A 26,083-nucleotide genomic window follows, 5' to 3' on the forward strand; every position below is an offset into this window, starting at 1 on the left:
AACACGAAAAGACTGGTCTGTGGAGGCAGCTCTAAATGGTCTCCTTGCCTGTCCTGAAATGGCCTTTGCAAGTTTTCACCCAACACCAACCTAGTGGGAGTCAAATCAATCTAACTGCTTATGGGAATGTGGAGTCAGGAAGACCTGAATTTGAATCCCACCTTAGATACTTAGTAGCTATAAGATACAGGACACATCATCTAATTTCTCTCAGCCTCGGTTTTCTCAGCTGTGAAATGGGAATGATCATAGTACCTATCTTGCAGGGTTGTTGTGAGGAACAAATGAGATAACATTTATAAAATGCTTTGAAAACCATAACACACTTTATCCATGCTGCATGTTGTTATTTTTGATATAGAAGGTCAAAGATTGTGCTTCAGGAAAAATTCACAAAAAGGGAGAAGGAGGAGGAAGAGGAGCTAATGAAGGAGACAAAAACAGCTGTGGAGGCAGGAGAACATGTCAATAGCTCCTCAATAATAAATGGCCTAAAATATCTGGCAAACCACACATTGGGAAGACTTCTTTTCTGGATGTTCCTTCCAACCCAGTTGTGGTTGACAGAGGAATTTCAAGGCTCTGTCAAGATGGAGCATTATTTTTGTGTCCATGAAAGAGACCCAATCAAAGTTTCTTATAAGTCTGAAATGAGCGTGTGCCTTCAAGGAAAGCATTAGCACCCCCGTTAGGAGGGAGAAAGCAGATTCTCTTTAGCCCAACTCACACCATTCAGGGAAGAACACAAAGACTCCGATATTTTATTTCCTGCCATAAAAATCTCTTTTCATTTATGACACAATAAACTCAGTAAAGAATGGGCTTGATGGTTGTCAGAAGACCAATGAGTCTTCTCTGGAGATCATCTCTGCATGAATAAAATATGCCAGCCAGGTTGGTTAAATCCCAAGAGTTCGAAACTACACATTTCAGATCCCTCCCCAGGCTGGCACCCTTCTAAAGGCAGTGACCTTCAAACTGTTAAGATGCATTTTAACTACTGAGTGCCCAAGAAGCAGGAGAGGAAGTTCTGGCTGATTTGTGGCCCATCGATGAACAGCTAAATTTTTCTTAGAACAATTTTTATTGGGAAATTAACTTTTCATCTTTTTAGAAAGAAGTCATTTCTAAGAATACGATATTGTGACAAGGGAAGTAGGGCCTTTTTCACATGGTCTACACTTTTAGGGCCAGAACAATTTTATGACAGATTTCTGAATGGGACTCATTTCGGATTTAAAAAAAGAGAATGTTACATGACAGATGTCTTCATAAAAAATTTATATGCTGAAAATATCAAAGAATGTTCACAACATGAATATTATTTGTAGATCTCTATATAATAATATATAATGTGTTTATACACATAAATATATGTACATAAATATATAATACCCAAATATATGTGTGTATGTATGGATAGATGGATATTTATTTTTATATATATACACACACACATATATATGTATATTATATACGTATACAGGAATAGTTAGGGAGAAAAAAAGAGACAGTGAGAGACAGAGAGAAAGACAGATAGCCAGAAGAATAGTATGGTTCTGGTCTTACAGTGAGGAAGACCTAGCTTTAAGACCTGTCCTTGACACAGACTAGTTTTTGACCGTGTACAGGCCCTTTAACTTCACAGTGCCCTAGGAAATCCTGTAATTCTAAATTCCAGACAATGACTCATCTCCATTGGTGGAAGGACTTTCCATACCCACCTGAACAAAATCATAGGTCCAGAATAAAAACAAATGATGTAGGTGATACTTGATTAAAGACTCAGTGATTTTTTTTTCAAGTGATCATCTTAAAAATCTACCCAGGTCAAAGGGATATCCAATTCTGACATTAGATAAATGTGTAATTCTAAAGTAGAAATCTAAAGATATATCTTTCCTAATTCAAATGGAAGGGAAGTATACCTAGAAAGGGATAGCTGAGGTTATCATCTTGTATTATTTCTTATCTTATCCCCAGCACATAACAGAGTGCCTGGCACATAGTAAGCCTTAACAAATGCTTATGGTTAATGTGTTAATAGACATTTATTATCTAGGAGGATAGATTCTAATATGAAAAGGCTATCTCTAAATTTTAGGCCTCTTTCATAAGAATCTACAAAACTCAACATGGCTGATTGGGTTTAATCTGCAATAGTCTATAAAATTCAGTATAACTGATCGGTGCACGCTTATCCTTTGATCTTTCCAGACTAGAACTAATTGTTCATAGAGACCAACTACAATAGGGCGTAATGCACCACAGTTGATTGTTTGTGTATTAATTTGTTTTAAAGGCATTTGAAAAAAAAGCCATCTTGCCTACTTGGGCCTATCTTATCTTCTACTGTAGGAAGGGCTGGTAATTTGAAGGGTCTTCTCTCAAAAAGAAGGACGATAATAAAGATGACTGGCACTGTTGGGGGGGTGACATAGTTTTTCGTAAAGGAGATATAGACAGTGGAGAAATGTTGAGGAGTCAAGGACAGGTCTTATCAATAAACAATACTCAATCAGTCAGCATTTGTTAAGTAATTACATTATGACATGCCAAGCGCTGTGCTGGGTGCTGAGGACAGAAACACAAAAACAAAAGCTCCCCAGATCCTCAGATGGCATCGTCTTGGGGTGGTGCCTACTCCAATCTCTTTGCCCTTTTCTAGATTCTCTTAATTTTAGCAATGGGCTTTTAAGAATGTAGCATCCAGAATTACATACAAGACCCTTAGTGGGATCTGAACAGGCCAGGGGATAACAGGGATAAATGTCATTATCAGAAGAATAAAAGACATATAAACAAGACCCCATCATCCAGGCTTTTGAAGAATGCTCTGAGTCTCTAGTACTGGTTTCTTCTGATACTAGAAAGGTCATTTAATGTGAATCTTTCCTCAATAATTTTCTAGCCAAGCGTCAACAGCAAGTTTATTTACACAACTGTGCCTGCATTGAGTTGACTCAGAGGCAGAAAATTTGAATTTCGATGAATTAGGGAATCACAAGTCATTACAAAGGGATTCACCACAGGGTTCTTTTAAATAGTAAACTCCCCATGCGACCTTTAAAATTCCATTCACAAAAATGATTGAGAGCCCTTGTCAGGGGCACAGCTGCTACTATGCAAAATGAGGTGTGTCTATGGATCGATTGTAAATTTATAGCCCAATCCCCTGGTTTCAAAGATGAGCAATCTGAGGCCCAGAGTGGGAAGTGATTGGTCTAAAGTCACAGGGCTTACAAATGGAAGACTTGGAGCCAGAACCAATGTCCAGAGTGACTGGGAGGGATTTGGGGTCAACAGGAAAAAAAAAAGTATATTCAAAGAGACTCTCCATAGATGTTGAACCTTATTCGACATTAAATATGGTTTTCTATGGACTAAGAGGATTTGTTTGAGGATGAAAATTATTGGAGATGAAAAAATCATCATTGATGAAAACTATTTCCTGAGGAAGCTATTAACACCTTATAAAGAAGAGGCAGCCAAATGACCATGTTCAAGTCACCTAACCTTGAAGTTTTCATTTTCTCATCTGTAAAATGGGGATGATAATACTTTTAAAACTTTCAAAATCTTAATATTCCTGATAAATGTTTGGGCCAGAATAGGAAGATCAAACTCAATATAGTCAAGCTGCAGTATATATCTCTGATGTTTCTTATTTGTGTGACCTCAGGGAAGCCACTTGGGCTCAGTTTTCCCATGTGTAAAGTGAGGGATATGATCTCTGGGGTCCCTTCTAGCTCCTACTCTGTGATTTTTCTGATCTTATTTATTTCTTACAACAACTTGAAAAGTAGGTGAGATAGTTCTTATCTCCACTTTGCAGATGACTGCCCAAGGTCACATGCCTAGTAAGTCACAGCTGGGGGACTCAGATCTTCTGATTCCTATTCTAATGGCAGAAATAAAATTTAAAAAAATAATCAGAGAAAGATTCTATCATTTAACTGTAAAAAGTATTTCAACACTTCTGGCAGAAGAATCACAAATATTAAGGAATATTTCATGGAAGGGGATCTGTGGCACTATCTTATTGCAGAAAGATAACCCAGTGGAATAAATATTTGCTCCATATTTCCTTGGATAAGATTTTCTCTGCATGTTTTATCTCAGCTGTCATAAAAGGGAAGGATTTTTCCCAATGGGTTTTAAGAGCCAGGCTAATTGCATGGTTGGCGTGGGAAGGAAAACCCAGAAACAAAACCCATACCCTATTATGTGGATGCTGTTTAACAGCTAAGAAAATGACCAAAGGGTAATGTGGTCAGAGACAGATGTCTGTCACCCATCCTGGCTCTATACAGTGAATTCTAGTGACAAAAATGGATTGGGGTGGCAGATTTATGACTTTTTGACAGAATGGCATTTTAACACAGATGAATATATTTGGGTGTACCACAGGGTCAAAACACCTCCCCTTCAGACATAGTTGGATAAGACAAAAGCCTGTTATAATAGTCTATTGACTATATTGACATCTTTAGGTGTCAAACGTGTGGCCCTCTCATGAATGGAAGCTAGACCAGATTAAAATGTAATTAGGAAATACCGAACAAAATAAACATATAGTAAAACATCAATATCATTATATTTTAAAACTAAGTCAGAACTCCAAAAGACTCATGATGGAAAATGCTATCCACATCCAGAAAAACAACTATGGAGTCTGAATGCAGATCAAAGCATACTATTTGCTCTCTCTTTCTGTTCTTCTTTACAACATGACTAATATGAAAATATGTTTAATATGAATGTATATATATAGTCTATATCAGATTGCACGTTGTTTTGGGAGGGGGGAAATTTAGGACTCAATATCTTATGGAAGTGAATGTTGAAAACTACAAATAAATAAATAAATTGACTTTAGCAGCAAAAAGGCAAAAAAAACCCAACCACCCAAAAGCCCGCAAAGTCAATGTGTGACCGAAAGGGATGCTTACACATGGATCAGTGGCCCCTGATTGTATTTGAGTTTGACACCACTGGTCTGTAGTAGGGGTATTCCTCCCAAATCTCCATTGTAAAGGATTTCTGATGGAGTTGGTGCCTAATGGAACTTTGATAACCTTGGGGATACTGAATGGTATTGCACTTTAAAAATATTTTGGAAGACTAATTGATATCCAGGTGAAAAGAAAAGAAACGTCTAGGTTTAAGGGAGTTACAAAAGAATCTCACACTTCAGTTCTATCACAAGAAAATTTATTACAATTTTTGAGGCCATTGTAGCTTGGGCCAACACAATGGACCCACAGCAAGAAGCACCAGAACTTAGTCTGATTAGAATATTGGGAATAACATCCAAATATTTGGTCCTTCCTCTTGGACCATCCTTTGCTATCAAAATAGCATGAAAGGATTAAGTATGGGTAACCTTCCCTCTAAGACTCTTGATTTTTCTTCGTTTGGGTAGCACAGCAGGGGTGGAAAGGGCACTGGGCTCAATCTACCAACTTTGGTACTAGGTGGGGTGACCATGGGCAATCCATTCAACTGCTATGGGTCTTAGCTTCTTTCTTTCTAGCATAAGTATAATGACTACCTCTCTACCTTCACAAGGTCACTGTGATGACCATAAGATCACAGGGTACTGTGATCTTATGGTCATCACAGTGACCTTGTGAAGAGAATCAGATGCCATCTAGTCTAATCTCTTCATTTTATTGATGAGGAAACAGAGGCTGAAGGAGGTTAAATGACTTGCTCCAGGAAACTGTTTGTCTAACTGTAGGCACTCTAAAGACAAGCTGTTAATATTATTGGTATTATATTAATGGTTGTTGTTCAGTCATTTCAGTTGTGTCCGACTCTTTGTGATTCCATCTGGGGTCTTCTTGGTAAAGATACTAGAGTGGTTTGCCATTTCCTTCTCCAGCTCATTTTACAGATGAGGAAACTGAGGCAAACTGGGTTAAGTGATTTGTGCAGGGTCACACTGCTAGGAAGTGTCTGAGGATGGATTTGAACTCAGGTCTTCCTGACTCCAGGCCCTGTGCTCTATCCACCGCGCCACCTGGCTGTCCATTATTATATTAATATTGTATATGACATTAATTATAATACATGAGTAATATAACTGCATTTATTTAATTATATATTATATTAATAACGGACATTTATATGGTATTTCAAGGTTTGCAGAGATCTTTGCATAACCACTTCATTTGATTTCGCCCAAGTTAGCAAAAATATGCATTTTATCTCATATAGGAATTAGTAACACAGATGTTCCAAGAACCAATATTTCCCCCTTGAGATGAACTAATTACTTTTAGATTAATAGATCATAGGATCATAGCTTTAGGCCTGGAAGGGACTTTCGAGGTCATCTAGTCCCAAACCCTCATTTTACATTTGAAGAAACTGAGGTCCAGAGAAGTTAAGTGACTTGCTCACTCAGAGATAAAATGTGAACCCAGGTCCTGTGGCTCTAAATTCAGTACTCTTTACACTAGGCTTCCTAGGAGGAGACAACCCTGGGAGAAAATCCTATGCCGGAAAGTATCACAAATCAATTGAGTCATCTCAAAACCAGATGAGTTAAAGTCTCAATACTTTGGGTACTACTACTTCCTATCATTTCCCCCTTTCATTCCTGAATCCAGATCTGATGACTGGCTCTCCCTTTTTGTTCAGGGGATCCAATTACATAGCAGATATGGAACTGAGCTTAACTGGCTGAGAAGAGTGGGCTGAGATCATATTCATTATGATGTGAGTTCATTAACCTGTCCTGAGTGAAGAGCAGCCCAGGCAAGACAAGCTTATAAAGGTTACATAAAAGACATTATTTTGTCAAGGCAGGAACACACTGGAAAGATGAGCATTGACAATGAAAAAAAAAAACCCCTGGAAAGAAGAAAGAGGCCTGACTTACCTGGAATAGGGATGATAGGAATGCTCTCATTGGGGACCACCCTGGGGGAGCTGCTATCTTCCACATAGAAATGAGCCGTTTCGAAACACTTTCTGTTAAGGTAAGAGAAAAAACATGTAAACTGTGAAATCCTATGGGGGAAAAAGAAGTTGAGGCTGCTTTCTCCATGTTCACTATCTTCCAGGAAATATTTCTTTTCCTTTAGTTTTATATGTTATATATCATTTGATAACCAATCTAGTTGGGGGGAAAAGCCAATAGCTTTTAATAACACCTACCCTTTGGCCTTTCGGAAAAAATCTTATATATCCAGAGAACACATGCATTTTCAGCTGTTACATTGTCCAACTTGCTTGTTAAGGGGGAAAATTTAAGAATTTAAGTAGCCAGTTTTAGGGAAGGTAAATGATTCTCTCTCTCTCTCTCTCTCTCTCTCTCTCTCTCTCTCTCTCACACACACACACACACACACACACACACAAACACACTCACACACCCCTGCTATGGATAAAAGTCTTACTGAATAAATGAAGAAATGGAGAGAAGATACTCCTGTGGGTTTAACTTTGAGATACTATGTCAGAAGTCATATCCCCAAAGCCCCACAAACCACCCTCAAATAGAATGACAGTTCTCACTCATCCCTCCTACTTAAAAGGTATGGGCCCCCCAAGCTACAGAAAGATTCAAATAGGTCCAAAAAACCCACCAAGGGAGAAACCAATCAACTACGACCAACAACAAAAAGGCTGGACAGACTGGCCCCATCTGTAGTAAGAGCTGAAATATGCTTGAGTGCCAGCTGCCTGTCTGCTGGTCTAGCTTTTTTTTGGTTTTTACCTGTATGTAAGGCATAGCAGAGAGCAAGCACTGGTCATCCTAGAACAGGTACTGAACGAAAAGCTTTGAGAGCTTCAAGAAGCCTGTGCTCCCCGATGCTGCCTGGGGCTGGGCTTTCCAGCATCCGCGTCACTGCCCATTGCTGCCTTAATGAGCTGCTGGGAGCACCAAGTGAATATTTAATGAGCCTCCCTCCCTCCCTGTGAGTGGCTACTGTGGATTGGGAAGGGTCCCTGAGCAGTTGTCAGGGGCCTCAGAACAATAGTCAGAGCCTTCCAGAGAGAATGCCCTTCTGAGGTCCCCCCCACGATGCATGTGGCAGCAGTGCCCAGATGGCCCTTTGGGTCACGAGCATCCAGTTCATTCACGATGGATTTAGTCTCAAAAACTTTGCTTTTATTAGGGCCACAGCCCCAAGAGCTATAACAAGCAAACTTTCCTGCTTCTTTTTTTTTCCTTTTCTTTTTTTGGGGATTTCTTGAGAGGATCAGAATCAAAAGTAACCTGAATTTCCCTGTTTGGAACTTCACACGTATCCTGATGCTCTGAAGTCAGAAGCTGGAAAATGAAAAAAATCAAACAACTCCTCTAGCTTCAAGCGGCTCTCTGCAGGGCCTGGGAGCCCTGGAAGTCATGCAGGTTATGTGATCTGAGCTTTCTATAGGACTGGCAGAACAGCACGCAATCAGAAAAGATCGTCTTTCACAGCGGGAGGTTGGCTTTTTTTCCCATTCTTTCTTTAAAAGCAAAGACTATTTTCAGAGAGTGTCCTTAACCAATCTCACAGTTAAGCACTGTGGGGAAAGAGCCTAGTCTGCCAGGGAGCCCATTAGGGTGATTTGGCATGCCAAACATGCCTGACACCTGCCTGACAAAGAAGCACAAAACTATTCTTCCAGAACTGCGAAGGGAAGAAAAATCAGTTTATCCAGGAACCATCTGTCATTTTTTTCTTAAAAAGAATATTTTCCTCTCTTTATAAAAGAGAGAATTTAAGCCCCTTGAGGGCAAGGATTGTTTCATTTTTGGCTTTGGATCCTCCGCATGGCATGGTGGATGGTCTTGGAGTCAGGAAGACCTGGTTTCAAGTCTTACTTCTGACACCTACTGGTTGTGCGAACCAGCACCTCATTTAACCTCTTGGTGCCCATATGCAACCCTTTCAGACTCTAGAGAGCGGGGGCTGACCTGCACTGGTACAGCACGTGTTTTTACTGTGAGTGCCCTAAAGTAAAGACATCGTAAGGCCAAAAAATCCAATTAGAGCTTATCACAGTCCCTAATATGTACCCACAGTAGGCACTTCAGAGTGCTTGCTGATTATTTTGGATACTGCATACTCTGGACAGAAAACTGGGTAAGTCTAGAAGCAAAAATACATATGAATATGAAATGCGCCAAATGGGCTCTGAGGTTTAAACAGCCTCCTACTGAGTAAATTCATCTAAAATCTCTTGTAAATGGGCTCAGGGTTTCCTTTGTTTCTCCATGTCTAATGTTGTTTCCCTGCCAGCAGACGATGAGCAACTTGAGAGAAATGACCATTTCATTTCTGTCTGCATTCTTAGCACCCAGGACAGTGCCTGGCCAGAACGCACCTAGAAATCCAAACCATCTTGTGTTTAACTACTTTGTAATTATTTGTACTTATTCTTTGGACACTTATATATGCCCTTGTTGCTTTCGCTATTCTAATGTAACTATTTATAGATCATTGTAACAATGATAATCTATAACTACTTATGACGGACTTGAAACAAGCCCTCCTGGGTACATTACCTCCTTGTACGGTAAATTCCTTTGAAATCCCATGAAAGATGGTGGAGTAGAAGCAGGGACCTGATTGTGCTCTCCACCCAAACCCCTTGAAATACCTGTAAAAATGACTCTAAACAAATTCTTCAGCAGCAGAAGCCACAAAATGAAAGAGTGAAGCAGATTTCCAGGCCAAGACAATCTGGAAGGCCGACAGGAAGGGTCTATCGCACTGTGCTCAGAGCGGAGCGCAGCCCAACTCGGGCTGCGCCTGGCACAGACAGGACTGGAGCAGGCCTCAAGGCATGAAATCACTGGCAGCTGCAGTGGTTTCCAAACTTCTCAAACCACAAATGCTAAAGACAGCTTCAAAGGTCAGTGGGAAAGCTCTCTCACCTAGGTGAAAGGGAAGCATAATCTGGTCACAGCCCCAGTCCCAGTTGCAGAGTGGCGGCAGCCGCTGCTGCAGTGGTGGCTGCTTCTGGAGCTCTCAGCCTACAGACAGTGGGAGAACTGAGTGGTTGATCTGGGTTGCAGTGGAGCACTGGTGTGGCAGAGCTGGTGGCAGCTGTGGAGAGGGAACCCTCCTCACAGTTCCAGGGCAGAAAAGACTGCTTGTGGTTGTTCATAGACCAGAGCATAGGGCAGGAGAGGAGTAAACACCTCTCTTTTGATCATACCACTTTGGAGGAACTGAGAATTTACAGGTCCCTAGATATATCTCTGACAACAAAACCCCTGAAACTTGGGGCACTATACCCTCCACTTAACAAAGAGCTCAAAAGTCAAATAATTGGCTGGGAAAATGAGCAAATGGGAAAAAGAATAAGACTATACAAGGTTACTTTCTTGGTGAAAAGATGCTTTCTTACACACTTACTGATGAGGGAGATGAAGACATATAGCCAGAGGAAGACAATTAGGTCAAGGCTCCTACATCCAAAGCCTCCAAGAAAAATATGAAATGCTCTCAGGCCATAGAAGAGCTCAAAAATGATTTTGAAAATCAAGTAAGAGAAGCGGAGGAAAAATTTGGAAGAGAAATGAGAGTGATTCAAGGAAAGCATGAAAAACAAGTCAATACTTACTAAAGGAGACCCCAAAAATGTTGAAGAAAATAACACCTTCAAAAATAGACTAACCCAAATGGCAAATGAGGTCCAAAAAGCCAATGAGGAGAAGAATGACTTGAAAAGCAGAATTAGCCAAATGGAAAAGAAGGTCCAAAAGCTCACTGATGAAAATAATTCCTTAAAAATTAGGATGGAGCAAATGCAAGCTAATGGCTTTATGAGAAATCAAGAAATTATAAAACGGAACCAAAAGAATGAAAAAATAGAAGACAATGTGAAATATCTCCTTGGAGAAAACAACTGACCTAAAAAAAAGATCCAGGAGAGATAATTTAAAATTATTGGACTACCTGAAAACCATGATCAAAAAAAGAGCCTAGACATCATCTTTCAAGAAATTATCAAGGAGAACTGCCCTGATATTCTAGAGCCAGAGGGTAAAATAGAAATTGAAAGAATCCACCAATCACCTTTTGAAAGAGATCCCAAAAGGAAAACTCCTAGGAATACTGTAGTCAAATTCCAGAGTTACCAGGTCAAGGAGAAAATATTACAAGCAGCCAGAAAGAAACAAGTCAAGTACTGTGGAAATATAATCAGGATAACAGAAGATTTAACAGCTTCTACACTAAGGGATGTAATACGATATTCCAGAGGTCAAAGGAGATAGGATTAAAACTGAGAATCACCTACCCAGCAAAAATGAGTATACTATTTCAGGGGAAAAATGGAATTTCAATGAAATAGAGGACTTCTAAGTATTCTTGTTGAAAAGACCAGAGCTGAATAGAAAATCTGACTTTCAAATACAAGAATCAAGAGAAACATGAAAAGGTAAACAGGAAAGAGAAGTCATAAGGGACTTATTAAAGTTGAACTGTTCATATTCCTACATGGAAAGATGATATTTGCAACTCAAGAGACCTTTCTCAGCATTAGGGTAATTAGAGGGAATATATATGCGGGTGTGTGTATGTATGTGTGTATATGTATATATATGTGTGTGTGTGTGTACGTATATAATGTGTGTGTCTATATATATATGTATATATATATATGTGTGTGTGTGTGCATATGTGTGTATATATGTAGATGGAGGGCACAGGGTGAGCTGAATGTGAAGGGATGATACCTAAAAAATAAAATTAAGTGTACTGGGAGAAAGAGAAAGGGAGAGGCACAGTGTAGTAAATCATTTCACATAAAAGAAGCAAGAAAAAGCTTTTACAATGGAGGGGAAGAGGGAAGAGGTGAGAGGGAGTAAGTGAGCCTTACTCTCATCATATTTGGCTTAAGAAGGAAACAAAATACGCACTCAATTGGGTGTGGAAATCTATCTTACCCTACAGGAAAGCAGAGGGGAAGGGGATAAGAGAGGGGAGATAGTAGAAGAGACGGCAGATTGGGGGAGGGGCAATCAGAAGCAAACACTTTTGTGGAGGGACGAGTCAGAGGAGTGAACAGAATAAATGGAGGGCAGGACAGGATAGAGGGTAACATAGTGAGTCTTTCACAACGTGACTCTTATGGAAGTGTTTTGCAGACTACACATGTATAACCTATATTGAATGCTTGCTTTCTCAATGAGGGTGGGTGGGGAGGGAGCAAGGGAGAGAATGTGGAACTCAAGGCTTAGAGTGTTAAAAATTGTTTTTACATGCAGCTGGGAAATAAGATATACAGGCAATATGGTATAGAAATCTATCTTGCCCTACAGGAAAATTGAAGGGAAAGGGATAAGAAAAGGGGGTGGGGGGTAATAGAAGGGAGGGCAGATTGGAAGAACAGGTAATCAAAATGCATGCTGTCCTGGGTTTGGGGGAGGGGAGAGATGGGGAGAAAATTTGGAATTCAGAATCTTGTGGAAGTGAATGTTGAAAACTGAAAATATATATATATATATAAATTTTAAAAAAGAAAATATGAACTTGGCTCTGAAAAAAAACCCAGCAACTTATATGTTGCTTCCCTGCCAGGAGACTGTACACTTCTTGCAAGCAGGGATTGATTCATTTGTTATCTTTCTATCTCCAGTGCTTGGCACATACCAGGCATTTAATAAATGTTTGCTGCTTGATGACTGATTGACACTAGATTACCCAGGGCATCCTCAGAATATAGCCTCTTTCTACTTTTAATTGAATCCTTGTCAACATGGAAGATAATTTTTCCTGCCCTCCCCCACTCTCAGAGCTTTCTGGAGGCTTAAAACAAAATTCAAGACAGAATTTATCTGTTAAAGAGGAAACCCAGCTTTGGGGGACCTGTGTGATGTTCCGTCTCCCAGCTATCCAAAAGTGTCCTTGCTGGGTCCCCCAAATGAATTCCTGCTGCTAGAGGAAGTTAGTCTTTTCCAAATGCAGCCATAACTTCCCGATTCTAACTTCTAAGACTTCTAAAATACATACCCTCTACTGAGGATGAAGGTCTTGCATCTACTTTTCACTTTGAGGCTGTTTCAGTTACGGCCACATCTGGGAAAGGTCAAACTACATATTCCAAATATCTGTGTCGGGAAGATGACAGTTCACAACTCTGCGAGCTGATGGCTCTGTCATCTTGGAAAGAAAACCATTTGCAGGGGAAAAAAATCATCCCTTTCTACCTCATGTGTTAGGCTTTTGTTAGTGGACTTTCCCAGGGGCAAAATAACTATGTGATTGCCAGACAGCAGACACACAACTGACACATATGGACAGGAACCCAGAAGATGGTGCACTAGGCAGATTAGCTCGGGATGGAGCATCCTTCCTCCAAAAAAAAAAAAAAAAAGATTTGAGATGAAAACTGGGGAAGAACAGGGTCAATTTTTACATGATTTTCATGTCCCAAATCCTCACAGTTTCTTCCTTGAGCACTGAGAGATACATATACAATACAACTTCTTAGTTGCACAAATTTTGCACTGTGATTTTCACATACTCTAAAGAAAAGTAAATGGAACACACCAGGAGGCAGAAGGATTCAGGGGAAGGAGTGTGGGCTTTAGAGTTAGTGGATGTGCGTTCAAATCCTACTTTTGATGCTTAGTACCTGTGTTGTTGAGTCGTTTTTCAGGAGTGTTCGACTTTTCATCACCCCATTTGGGGTTTTCTTGATAAAGATACTGGAGTGATTTTTTCCATTTCCTCCTTCAGCTCATTTTACAGATAAGGAAATTGAGGCAAACAGGGTTAAGTGACTTGCCCAGAGTCACATGGCTAGGAAGTGTCTGAGGCTGGATTTGAACTCAGAGAGACGAGCTTTTCTGACTCCAGGCCCAGTGCTCTATGCACTATGGTGCCACTTAAATTCTACGTTTGAGGCTTAGCACCTGTATGAAAGTGGCAGGTCATTTAACCTCCCCACACCTCTACCCACATGGGGGTTGGACTAGATGTCCTTGGAAAGTGTTACCTGACTTGTTCCACACAAGACAGTTCAGGTCATGTCACTTTTACTGTAAAAAAATTCCAGTGATTCCTTACTGCTTCCCAACTCCTTGGTCTGGCACTCAAGGTCCTCAGTAGTATCACACTCTTCACTTCCAGGCTTATATTACTCCTGTCCAGACACTCTATAGTTTAACCAATGCACAGCTCACTGTTCCTCACCCGGCATGCCCTGGGCTGCTCTTTCTCCCGCCTGCTGCTCTAGCTCTTGTCTATGCCCAGGATTTCTTCCCCTCTGAGACCAGCTTCCATCTACTCTGCATGCCTTATGTGTACCTAGATACTGACATCTCATCTCCTCCATGAGAATGTAAGCTCCTTGGGGGCAGGTACATGGTGCTTTTCTGTGTGTCTCTAGCACTGAGGAGTGCCCAGCATATTTTGAGTACTTAATAAATATGCTTGTTGACTGATTTTGCCAACACTTCATTGCACTTGGGAGTCTGGGGCCCTGGGAGAAAATCCTGCCTCAGATACCAGCTATGTGTCTATGGCTAAAGTAGCTCTTTCCTCGTCTGAGAAATGGGGATCACAATCTTTGCACTACTGACCTCACAAAGTTATTGTGAAGAAAGGGCTTTGTAAGCCTCAAAATACCATACAAATGGAAGATGTTATTATTATCTCATCCCAGCTACAGTTTGCAGTATAAACTTCACCCTCATCAAACTGTTTAACTATGGCAGTCAGGACGAGAAAGACTATGGTCCAGCCAAACTTATCTCCTTCCTGCTGCTCATCATACTTAACTTCGCATCTCCCACCTCCACACCTTTGCTTGCAATGCACTCCCTCTTTACCTCCATTTCTTAGAATTCCTGGTTTCTTTGAAGGTACAGCTGAAGTACAGCCTACATGAGGCCCTTCCTAATCTCCCCCTTCTTTCTTCCCTCCTCATAGCCGCAACTATCTTTTTCCAAATCACTTTGTGCCTATTTTTGCATATGTCAGTAAGTTTTCATGTTGTCTTTTGTAGCTTGACTGTATGTTCCTTCAGGAAAAGGACTACTGGCACTTTTGTCATTGAGTCCCGTGTATTTGTCACACAGCAGGTGCTTAATAAACATTTGTTAATTAGCTGAATTATAATTTCTGATATGAGAATAAAGATAAAGTTTGGAGCTATCCTAGTTTGTAGTAAGTAAGTAGGAACAGAATTCTGCAGCTCTCACCAAACTCTACTTGAAAACTCCTGGATGAAAGGGATTCTAGAACTGTGTACTACAGTAGAACTGAAGTCAGGAATATCTTGACCCAAATCCTACCTCAGATATGAACTGTGAAACACAACCTCTCTGGGCCTAAGTGACCTCATCTCAAAATGATGGGTTTATGTGGGGTCCTTTCCAGATCTAAATCTATGATTCTGTAAATTATAAATGGGATCTAATTGAGAAATATGACCATTTTCTAAAATGGCATTTTCTTGAATTCAAATGAAATCCACTTGAGATACATCACCATGGAGGAGATGTGACCTGGGCCAGTCCCACTGAGCTAGAACACTTTTAAGATGGTCCCAGTGATGGGATATTATGAGTGCAAGAGGACCAGCTTAGGCAAATTCAGAAAAGCTCACCAGCAGAAGGCTGGCCACTGGGCGATTAGATCTTTTGGCCAGAACTCGTGAAGACACTCTACCCAAGTATAGCAGAATTGCGATCTTTGGCAGCAAAAGAGCAACCTACCCAGAGAAAACCATCAGTCCTTGAAGGGTTTTCTTTTGAATGACAGTTTGCTTGTACAGGGCAAAAAGAGGCTGACAGGAGTCACTAACACTGAAAGGTCATTTTTAATTGGATAAATCAGAGTTCAATCACTTATACATATTTCATATTTCATGGGATCATAGATCCAGTGCTGAGAAGGACCTCAGAGGCCATATTATACTTTCTCCTCATTCCCTTCTTACCTATTCCTCAGAGGAAAAAGTTAAAGCAATTTTTAGAACCCACTTTGACCATGCCTCACCTTCTTCCCTTTGTGTTCTTCTCTTTTTTAAAAAAAAGGACAGAGCCCCCACATAGGTGGAGGGCCCTGGGTGTAAGACACTGCATATGATGTCTGACTTTTTCAATATATTAGCTAGGTTTGATGACAACTACCCCCACCTGCTGTTATTCTTTGTCCTAAGGCAGGAATTTTCAGCCTTTTTTTGTTCCATAGATACCTTGGGCTGTCTGGACTCCTCAGAATAAGGTTGTTTATAAATGAATAAAGTCAAATGCAGAAGGTTACAAAGCAAACAAATGATATTGAAATATAGTTATCGAAAATATGTTTTTTAAATTCATGGATCCTAGGTTAAGAATTCCTGTTCTAAGGGATAACTCTCTGGTAGTGGGGCAGCGCAGAGATTCAGTGGGAAACATGGGTGATACAAAATCAAAAGATGGCAACAAAATCTTATTTTTTAAAAAAATTATCTATATCTTCACACACATACATATAAATGTGTGTAATGTACATATGTGTATGTATGCAAATATATAAATAAAATATATGTGTATATATGTTGTATATACATATATGTGTATGTAAACATAAACACAATATATCTATATGTTGTATATACATATGTGTGAATATATGTATGCATGTATGCATGTAATTATCTTGATTATGCCCACCAAATAAATATTTTTCCTTGCCCCTAGACGTGGCCAGTAGTAATCTACCTTCTTTGTCTTCCCTTCATTCTTACCCCAAATAACAGCATGTGCTACACCCCCTCTCTGATTTCATGATACGTGATTGCTTCAGAGCCCAGAATAAAACAAAACAAAACTCTCCAGTGGCCCCTTAGGAGAGGCAGAAGGATGGTTTGCCTTCTGACACTTAATTAGCTCCAAGAAGTCACTGGAGAAAGATGAATTTGGAAAGCCTGTAGGCAGTAACCTACAGGAAGCAAACCTTAGCAAGACCCTCCCCAGCCCCCACCCCCAGCCCAGCAAAGGAGGAAGCACCAGAAGGCAGAAAGTCTAGCTGGCCACGGGAAACACATCAGAGAATTTGCAGAAACTGACTCAGTCATCCTTGGAGACTGGGAGCCAACAACTGAGCCAGAACCCAAGTGATGAGATTGGCTAGCAGTCAGGAGCCAGCCCCTTCCAGACTTTCCTCTTACTTGGAACTTCCTAAAGCTCCACTCAACTTTTCAATGACCATAAGCTGAATACTGGTGTTCAAGGCCCAGGTCTCTTAGAATTTAAGTCATAGACATTTAGATGCTCCATTGACTCTTTCATTGGCCACCTAGTCCAGACCGTTATGAGGCATCAGAGTGGAAAGTGTAGACTTTGGAGTCAGCAGACCTGGGTTCAAATCACTCTTCTGTCACTCACTATCTTTGTGACCTAACTTTTCTGAGCCTCAATTTCCTCATCTGTAAAATGCGAAAAACAAAAGCACAGGGTTGAGCGTTAACTTAAATATTAGTGATTATTCCATTCCATTATCCTAAATGCCACCTCGTCCATGAGATATTTCCTTATGCCCCCAGCTGCTAGTGACCTCCCAATTACCTGGGGTTTGCTTTGCATATTTTTTTTTTGTATAAACTTAAATGTTTAAATGCTTTCTCCCTACTCCTGCCCCTGATAAAGTGTAATTTATTTAAAGAAGGAAGCTGTTTTGTTTTTCACACTTTAGTGTCCTTAGTGCGTGGCACATAGTAAGTACTTAATAAATGCCTGCTGATTGATTTTATACTCCTGGCACAGTGACAGGCACACAGTTGTTTTTCAGTTGTGGTTTTCTTGGCAAAGACAGTGGAGTGGTTTGCCATTTCTTTCTCTAGCTCATTTTACAGATGAGGAAACTGAGGCACATAAGGTTAAGTGACTCACCCAGCTAGTAAGTGTCTGAGGTCTCATTTGAACTCAGGAAGATGAGTCTTCCTTCCTGACTCCAGCCTGGAACTCTTGTGTGCCATTTAGCTTCAGTGACTGGCACATAATAGGCATTTAATAAATGCTCATTGACTGATTTGTAGCTCTAGCACTTACCACAATGCCCAGTACACAGTAGGCACTTAAATGCTTATTAATTAATTGATTTGTATCCCCAAAGCATAGCACAGTACATAGCAGAGAGTGGGTGCTTTAAAAATTCTTGTCTTGGTGAAGTGCAAGTAGCATTTTTATTCTCAGCAATAAGACTACCCAGCTGTGTGATCTTGGCCAAATCATTTGCCTTCCCAAGACTTCCATCTCTTCCTTTGTAAAAAGAATGGATACAGGTCTAGGTGAACTCTGGACTGCAACACTTCCCAGCGTTGCTATGATTCTAGTCTTTTTTTTTTTTAAGCTGAGAAAATGTAACTTATGAAAGCTAAGTACATGCACTGGGAACAGCTTTTGTTCATGATGTAGTCAACGTCAACTTGTATCAATAAACTGTCACTTCCACTCCCTTTCCTCACCACAAAAACACGTACCACCACCAACACATATGACAATCTCCTGTGTTTAATTGACTCTCTTGTCTGTTACAAAACACACACACACGGTCTGTGCTCAGTAACCGTGACAATGCACGGCTCGCTCTCCAGATGAGGCAGCCCCTCTCTATTCTTGGCCTAACTCAGGAACTCCATGTTGATGTATGGAAATGAGAAGCCACGAGCCTTCGACTTCAAATGAAGCCCCATTGTTCTGCAGCCACATTGGGCCAATAACTAGTTTTCTAACAAAGTGCGTCTCAAAATTCTAATTGCAGGTCAGGAATGGGCAGTTGGATAGGGGTGCCAATGAATATTAATTAAGCCATCTTAACTGATTTATATACTGCCCTCATTTAAGTCTACGATAGTGCTCTCTAACAAACCCATTTCTACACGTGCCCTCGCACACAGCGATTTCATTAATATTTATTCTCCTAAGTGGATTTGCTGTAGTAAGCTGTGTATTAATATTAGCCACTTACAAATGGAAAGATGAAAATGTCAGTGTGATTTAGAAACACAGGATGGGGGGCTGAGTTATAAAGCAAGGAGCTGAACTGAAAGAAAAAGAAACAAAAAACGAAAGCTGTTGGTGTGTGTGTATTTTTGGCTTTTCTTTGTAACTTCAGTACTTACACAGAATATAGCACACAGTAAATGTTTAATAAATGCTTGCTTACTGACCGACAAGGATAATAGCTCAAATGCCATCTCCCCTATGAAACCTGCCCTAATTCAGCAATACTCTTCCCTACTCTACCACCCAGTCGGAAATGACCTTTCCTTCCTTGAAATCCTCATTGCATGTTGGCATTTCCAGACCTGCACTCAAGTCATCCTCCTCATCCCACTCATACTGGATCGTGGACTCTACATCTGGGTCTCTGATAGGTGAGCTTTCTCTATATTTTACCTGGAACCTCTGAGCCTCCATGCCACTTCCCAGATATTTCTAAACTGTGACTCATTTCTTGTTTCTACCTCCTTCCAGTCTAAATTTAACTTTCTTGAGGGCAATATTGCCATGCTTATATTTTATTTTATAATTATATAATGATATGTATATAATTATATATTTTATTTTATGAGCAATATTACTTATATTTGTATACCTAGAGCTTAGTAGTATCTGACACACAGCAAACATTGAATAAATATTTCATTTATTTATCCACGCACTTACTCTCCTGCACCTGTCATGATGATTTCTGCAATATCAGTATTAGTGTATATAGGTAATGAGGGCCTCCAGACGCTATTGTTGGCAAAACCTAGACTTGTGGAAGTGTGCCTACTGCCCCTAAACAAAAACTCCTTAATGAGATGCATGAAGCACTCAAGGATTCAACCCAATAACTCACACTGGAAAAACCAAATCAATGATGAATGCCCATTGTGATCCAATAGCATTAATAGAGTTAAGATTACCAATTTCTATAGCTTAGCTACTGTGGATGGACAGCAGGCTTTGTCCAGGATTGGATGGTGGCATTGTGGAGAAGGCAACGAAGGTGGAGTCAGGAAGATCTGGGACCATCCTACCTTTGATACTTCCTAGCTGTGAGACTCTAGGCTTAACCTCTCTAGACCTCAGTTTCGTTATCTGTAAAATGGGAGGATAGGACTCGATTCTTCTAAAGACTGTTTGAGCTTTAAATTCATTATCTTATGACTAGGAGGGAGTGAGCAGGCCAGACTGCATTTGGGAAAAGTCACAACATTCCTTTCCAACACCTCCATCTGAGCTCTGAAAGAAAAACCTGTTTTTTTTTAAATTTTAACACTGATATTTTTCTGGTGATGCCACATGGCTATGAATCTGGGAACATCATCTCCAAAGAATCAATCTTATAGGAAAATTGAAGGGCATTGGGAAGACAAAGAATGTGCACATTACTGAAGATAGCTGGTGTACAAGGAGTGTTATATTCAATAGCAACAAATCAAGAATCTTATTAAGTACTTGCTATGTGCCAGGCATTGGTTAAGTGCTGGGTAGACAAAGAAAGGCAAAGAATAGACTTTGTTCTCTCACAGCATTCAAACAACTATGTGCAAACGAGATGTGTGTGTGTGTGTGTGTGTGTAGGCAAAGACAGATAATCACAGAGAGAAGGCATTAGCATTATGGGGATTGGGAAATGCCTCTCATAGAAGAAGGTAGGATTTTTAGCTGAGACTTGAAGGAAGCCAGGGAATCCAGGAGGTGTAGATGCAGATGGAGGTTATTCCAGGCAGGAGGGATTGCCAGTGAAAAGGCCCGCAGTCAAGAGGAGGGTTGTAGAAGGAACAGCAAAGAAGCCAGTGTCAGTGGATCATAGACCATCATGGAGGGGAATATAAGGAATAACTATAGAGGAAATGTATGGTTCAAAAAGAAAGTACTTTGGCTACAAAGTGAGAGTGTGGTATCATGGCTATTGTCACATTTTAATGGTAAAGATCCATAGGCAGTATCTCACCATACTGGCTGGAGGATTTATGGAAGGACAAGAATTGCATGTGATGAGAACAAATGGATGGGTTGTGGGAGGGGGTACCCCGAGCAAGATCACACAGCTGAAGAAGTGGGAATGATCTGCATCCATGTGTGTACATCTGTATTCAAACACAGTATACACTCCCGGACCAGATGACAGTTCATTGAAGGCAAGGCTCATGGTCTTATTTCTCCCTCGTATCTGTAACTGCTCCGTAGACTACATACAGTAGGCAATAAGCCTACAGTGTTGTACAGTGGAAGGAGCAACGTGAGAGAAGTCAGAGGAGCAGAGCTGAGATCTCTCTCTCACTTGTTACTGGTTGACTTTGGTCAAGCTGTTTAACTCTTAGGGTCTTCATCTTCTCATCTGTAAAGCAGGGGTATTTGACTAGATTGCCACTAAAGTCCCTTCTTGAGCTAAATCTATGATCCCATGAAAAAATCCTTTGTTCAAACCAAATGAAGAAGCCAGCAATAATAGGCATGTGTTGGTGTTTTCTTCACTCGTGTTTCAGTGTAAAAAACACACCATGAGGCAGACACTTTAAACCTCTTAAAATACCTTAAATTCTGAATGGAGGTTTTCATGGAAGATAGATCAAGAGGATGATGATTCATGAAGTCAGAGGATTCACTGAGAGGTTCACTTAATTACAGAGGTGATTTAAAATAAGTTTTTTTTTTTTTACAAAACTACCATATGCATACCCCTTTTTCTACTTACATAAAAAATAACACACAGACCCATACTTGAGTTAAGAGCTGGCCTCTTTCTCCTATGACCCTTTTCTAGCTTGTAAAGAAGCAACTCAAGTTTAAGACAAATGAGGTGAGGGAAAGGAGAGAGCTGTGCACTTGAACCTGGGAGAAAAACAAATTCCGATATTTCTATGTTTCAATTGGGTGGGATATTCCATCTGTTGCTTATTACCATGGCGAGATGGAAGTCAGAGTCCAAAGACAAGAGTTATCCTGGGAGACACAAATTACCTGCCATTATTTTTCCTTCCCCCACCCAATACCAACAAATGATGCACCTTCCTCCTTCCCTAAGAGCTCCCAGGAGATTATAACCTCCTCCTGCTCCACATTAAGCTGGCTAGGAAATTCCAGTGGACAACTTGGAAAGATCAAAGCCCCAGCTACACTTTCTAGAAGATAACAGTCCAAAGGCCACTTCATAAAGTACCTTCTTGACAAGGCTACAGTTGTTCAGCTGCTGTGAGTCTTATATTATACTTGGCAACAAGGGATGGGTGTTCCCTGTACTTCCCAAATCTTCCAGCTGTTAGGGGGTGGAGGAGGTTACAGCATCTGAGGCATTGAGATGGAGGAGCTGTTCCTTTATTTGTGTTTAGCTGCAAATATGGTGAGCATCTGGACTGAATACATCGAGAGTTTAAAACACTTTGCTTTGGGGAATCTCCACTGGCTTTTACCAGCTGTTTTAGAATTAGCTATGTAAAATTCCATTGAACAATAACAGCAAAGTAAGGAATGTTTCAACTTATTTACTACAAATTGAGTGGAAGGACAAGGAAGATAAATGTAATTTATTCAGGGGCTTTCATTCATAAGTTACTTATCATCTTTCAGACCCTTAAGTGTTGCCCAAGATGGCTGAAAATAAACCACACTTTAATTCTATTTAAGGACCATTTGAGCAACAGTATTGTGTAATGGAGAGCAAAGCAACCTCACAGTCAGGAAGACCAAGGTTTAAGTCCTGACTGATACGTACTGGCTTGCAGTCCTAACTAAATCACATGGCATCTCAGTGTCCTGGACAACTCTGTGACTATACGTTACAGGGCAAGTGCCCATCTGCATTGGTGGAGGGAGTGTCCCTACAAGGAGTTCCCCTTAAGCCAATGAAATCCTGTCTAAACCAAAAATGAAATCCTGTCTAAACCAAAAAAGAGAAAAGGACTCTTAAACAGTAAAATATGCTAGCTATTGAGATACTGGTGCCCTCTCACCTAGGAAATCTCTAAATTCCAGACTAGATGCCAAGTTGCTCCAATGAAGGCAATTCTGCCTAGGAGATATAGTGCTGGATCTGGAGTCAGGAAGGCCTAGGTGTCAATTCCTGCTGTGTCCCTAAACTCAGTATTTCACCCCTTTGTACTGGCTGTGTCCTATGTGTGAAATGCCCTCTTTTATGGAAAGCTGACCCCGATCGTCCTCGATGCTAGTGCTCGGTCACTCCTGAAATGACATGGTATTGACTTAGCTGTGTGCATGTTGTATTCTCCAGTGCCAATTCTCTGCGAGGCAAAGGTTTGCTTTTGACCTTGACTCTGTGGTCCTAACACCTAACACAGTCACTTAGCAGATACCTACATGGACTTGAGCCAGTGTGATAAAAAGAAGAGGCAGATCTGAAAACACGTTGGAAAGACTATTAGATCTGAAGTCAGGAGGTCTGGACTCACATCTTAACTGCTCAACTTAGTGATGACCTCTCTGGGTATCAGTTACTCATGTGTAAGATGACAGAGTTGAATGAGATAACCTGTCATACCCCTTTTGGCTCCTAATCCTAACATAAGACATAGGTCATCCGCTGACTAGATTCTAGCCCATAACCAAACCCCAAACCATATTGCTTGAAGGGCATTTAGAATTCTCACCTGTGTAGATTTTGTTTGGTTTTCTAAGAAGTTTGAGTCTGAAATGCACTCTTGTTTTTATAAGAGTCTGTTGAAGAAGTAGGCATTTTTGCTTGGCAGAAAGAAAGTTTCCACATGAAGTCCCTTGCATACACAAGTTACTGCATGGAAAAAGAATTGTTCTCTTTGGCCCTAGAGGGGCCTCATCTGTGAGGTGATGGGTGGAAGTTGTAAGGGGGCAAGGGCAAGAGTTCCTAGTACTTAGAGCCAACCAAAAGTAGAATGGGACTGTCTTGGGAGGTGGTGAGCTTTGCCCTTCCTAGAGGTATTCAAGCAAAAGCTGGATGAAAACCTTGATGGGGGATGATGGACAGAGGATCTTTGGGGAACAGTTGGACTGGAGGGCCAGAGGGCTCCTTTCTAGCCCAGAGATTGTGTTGTTCAGGGAATTGCATTTGAGATTTACTTTTGGAATTCTGAAATGGGATTAGTGAAGGAATCCTCAAAAAATAAAAGAAAGAGTTTTTAGGGGAGATAATTCTATTCTGCACTATAATGGCTTTTGCTTTTCATTGTCTTATAAGGAAACCAATTAAATGTAGCATTTAAAAGAAAATAAGTCCTTTACTTACTCATTAATCCTTAACTTCCACAGAATATCTTATAACTACTCAGGCAAATCAAAGCAAATGTGTTTTTACTAAATAGGTAAAGAAATAGTTGCATTTTTGTTTTGATTTACAAATTTTGATGTGACTCACGTAAAACGCTAACAGAAATTCTTCAAGTCTGATCTTCACCCTATCATAATATAACCTAAGGGGCTAATTAACTTGTTAATAAGAAATACAATTTGGTGAGGTCATCTGTGATAAACCTTTCTTTTTAAATGTCTTAACTGTGCGGCTTATTGACTTAAACAGTAAAATATGCTAGCTATTGAGATACTGGTGCCCTCTCACCTAGGAAATCTCTAAATTCCAGACTAGATGCCAAGTTGCTCCAATGAAGGCAATTCTGCCTAGGAGATATAGTGCTGGATCTGGAGTCAGGAAGGCCTAGGTGTCAATTCCTGCTGTGTCCCTAAACTCAGTATTTCACCCCTTTGTTGACTTATTATAGCCACTTTATCTAGCACATCTGTTTATCCCCAAATTTCATTCTCTTCTTTGGAAAATGGATGATATAACATCATTTGGTCAACCTCTCCTCTCCTGACCCTATTTCATTCCCCTCTTCCCTCCAATTATTAGCTAACTTCATTCAGAGAGATTCATTTAAGATTTTCTCCTGGAATAAAGCCTTATGCATGCATCATTTTGATTAAAGAAAACTTCTAAGACATGCAAATACCTGAAACTTGGGAAGAAACAGGATGCAAACACCCCCTCCCCCCAATTCATGCCTCCCCCTTGATCCCTCCCCACCAAAAAAGGGTCAGAAGAAATGCATTCACTGAAGTAAGCAGCATAAGGCAGAATATCAGAGAGATCTGAGCTGTTCCAAAGCTGTAGGGAATTACAGTTCTAGCTCAGAACAGGAAACCAACATTAAGGGTAGCATGGAGCTGTTCAGGAGGTTCAGCCATATTACATTGCAACAAACAAACAAAAAGAATTCAATAAGCCCATCCCAGCAATCGAAACTCCCCACCTGAGCTTCACTGCCCTCACCTGCTCCCCTTCTCTCCTCTCTCCCCAGAAGAAGGCACTTCACGGAAACGTCTGGGAGAGCCCTTGGACTTTATTTTGTTACACCCTCTAAACAAACAAAAACAAAAGAGAAAAGGTATAGAAAACAGGATTTTCAATTGGCTGCCAAGAGTTCTACTTCAAGTGATCCCCTCCCTTTATGCCACAGACATCCCCCTGCCCCATCATTCTGCCTCCTTCTATAAAAATGTATTAAGTAGCAGAGCTTTGGGTTTTATCTTATGCTAAGCTAGGGAACATGAAAGGGGAATATATGCTTCGAGGGCACTTTTCTTTAGCTACAGTCTGTGATTGGGTCTATTCATCCTAGTATGGAAGAAAGACTTTTCTTCTAATGAAAATGCCCATCCTTGCATTTAATAAATGTAGTTTGGATTGACTATTTTTCAACATTTAACATGCTGGCTATGCCAGAGAAATGGAGCTAAACAAGATTATCAATAATATCAAAACGTTTATAGCTTATAATCATACCATTATATATGTGCATATTTCATATATAATATATATAATTTCAGGGTTTGCTGAGCACTTCACATAATTATCTCATTTGATCTTCACACCAACCCCAGGAGATGGTTGCTTTTATTATCCCCATTTTAAAAATGAAGAGACTGAGGCAGACGGGTTAAGTGACTTGCTCAGGCTCATACAGCTAGTCTATAAAATGAATACATAATGATGATGATGATGATGGCCGCTCACTTTTATGCAAAGCACTCAATATTGACATGGGATGGCAGCAAGACAATGTTGAAACACAACCAGATTTGGAGGAAGAGGATACAGGTTCTAATCCCTGCTCCATCCTTTACCACTCTCTGTGTGCTTCACTATCCTCAATT

At 40.4% G+C, this 26,083-nt stretch overlaps 1 protein-coding gene across 2 annotated transcripts in view; it reads right to left on the reverse strand.

The window, feature by feature from the left end:
- The window catches only part of PTPRG (protein tyrosine phosphatase receptor type G), an 813,122-nt gene that overhangs the window by 79,767 nt on the left and 707,272 nt on the right, over positions 1-26,083 (reverse strand). Inside the window, exons 14-15 of one of the 2 annotated variants that reach the window (XM_036737741.1) lie at positions 25,200-25,286; positions 6,890-6,981 (exon numbers count right to left, since the gene is read on the reverse strand). In XM_036737741.1, coding sequence (XP_036593636.1) covers positions 6,890-6,981; positions 25,200-25,286 — 179 coding nt within the window. The remainder of the gene's footprint in view (positions 1-6,889; positions 6,982-25,199; positions 25,287-26,083) is intronic. The other variant, XM_036737740.1, reaches the window with a different exon arrangement.

This window comes from Trichosurus vulpecula, chromosome 9 (assembly GCF_011100635.1).
Source record: "Trichosurus vulpecula isolate mTriVul1 chromosome 9, mTriVul1.pri, whole genome shotgun sequence".
In the NCBI taxonomy this organism is placed as follows: Eukaryota; Metazoa; Chordata; class Mammalia; order Diprotodontia; family Phalangeridae; genus Trichosurus; species Trichosurus vulpecula.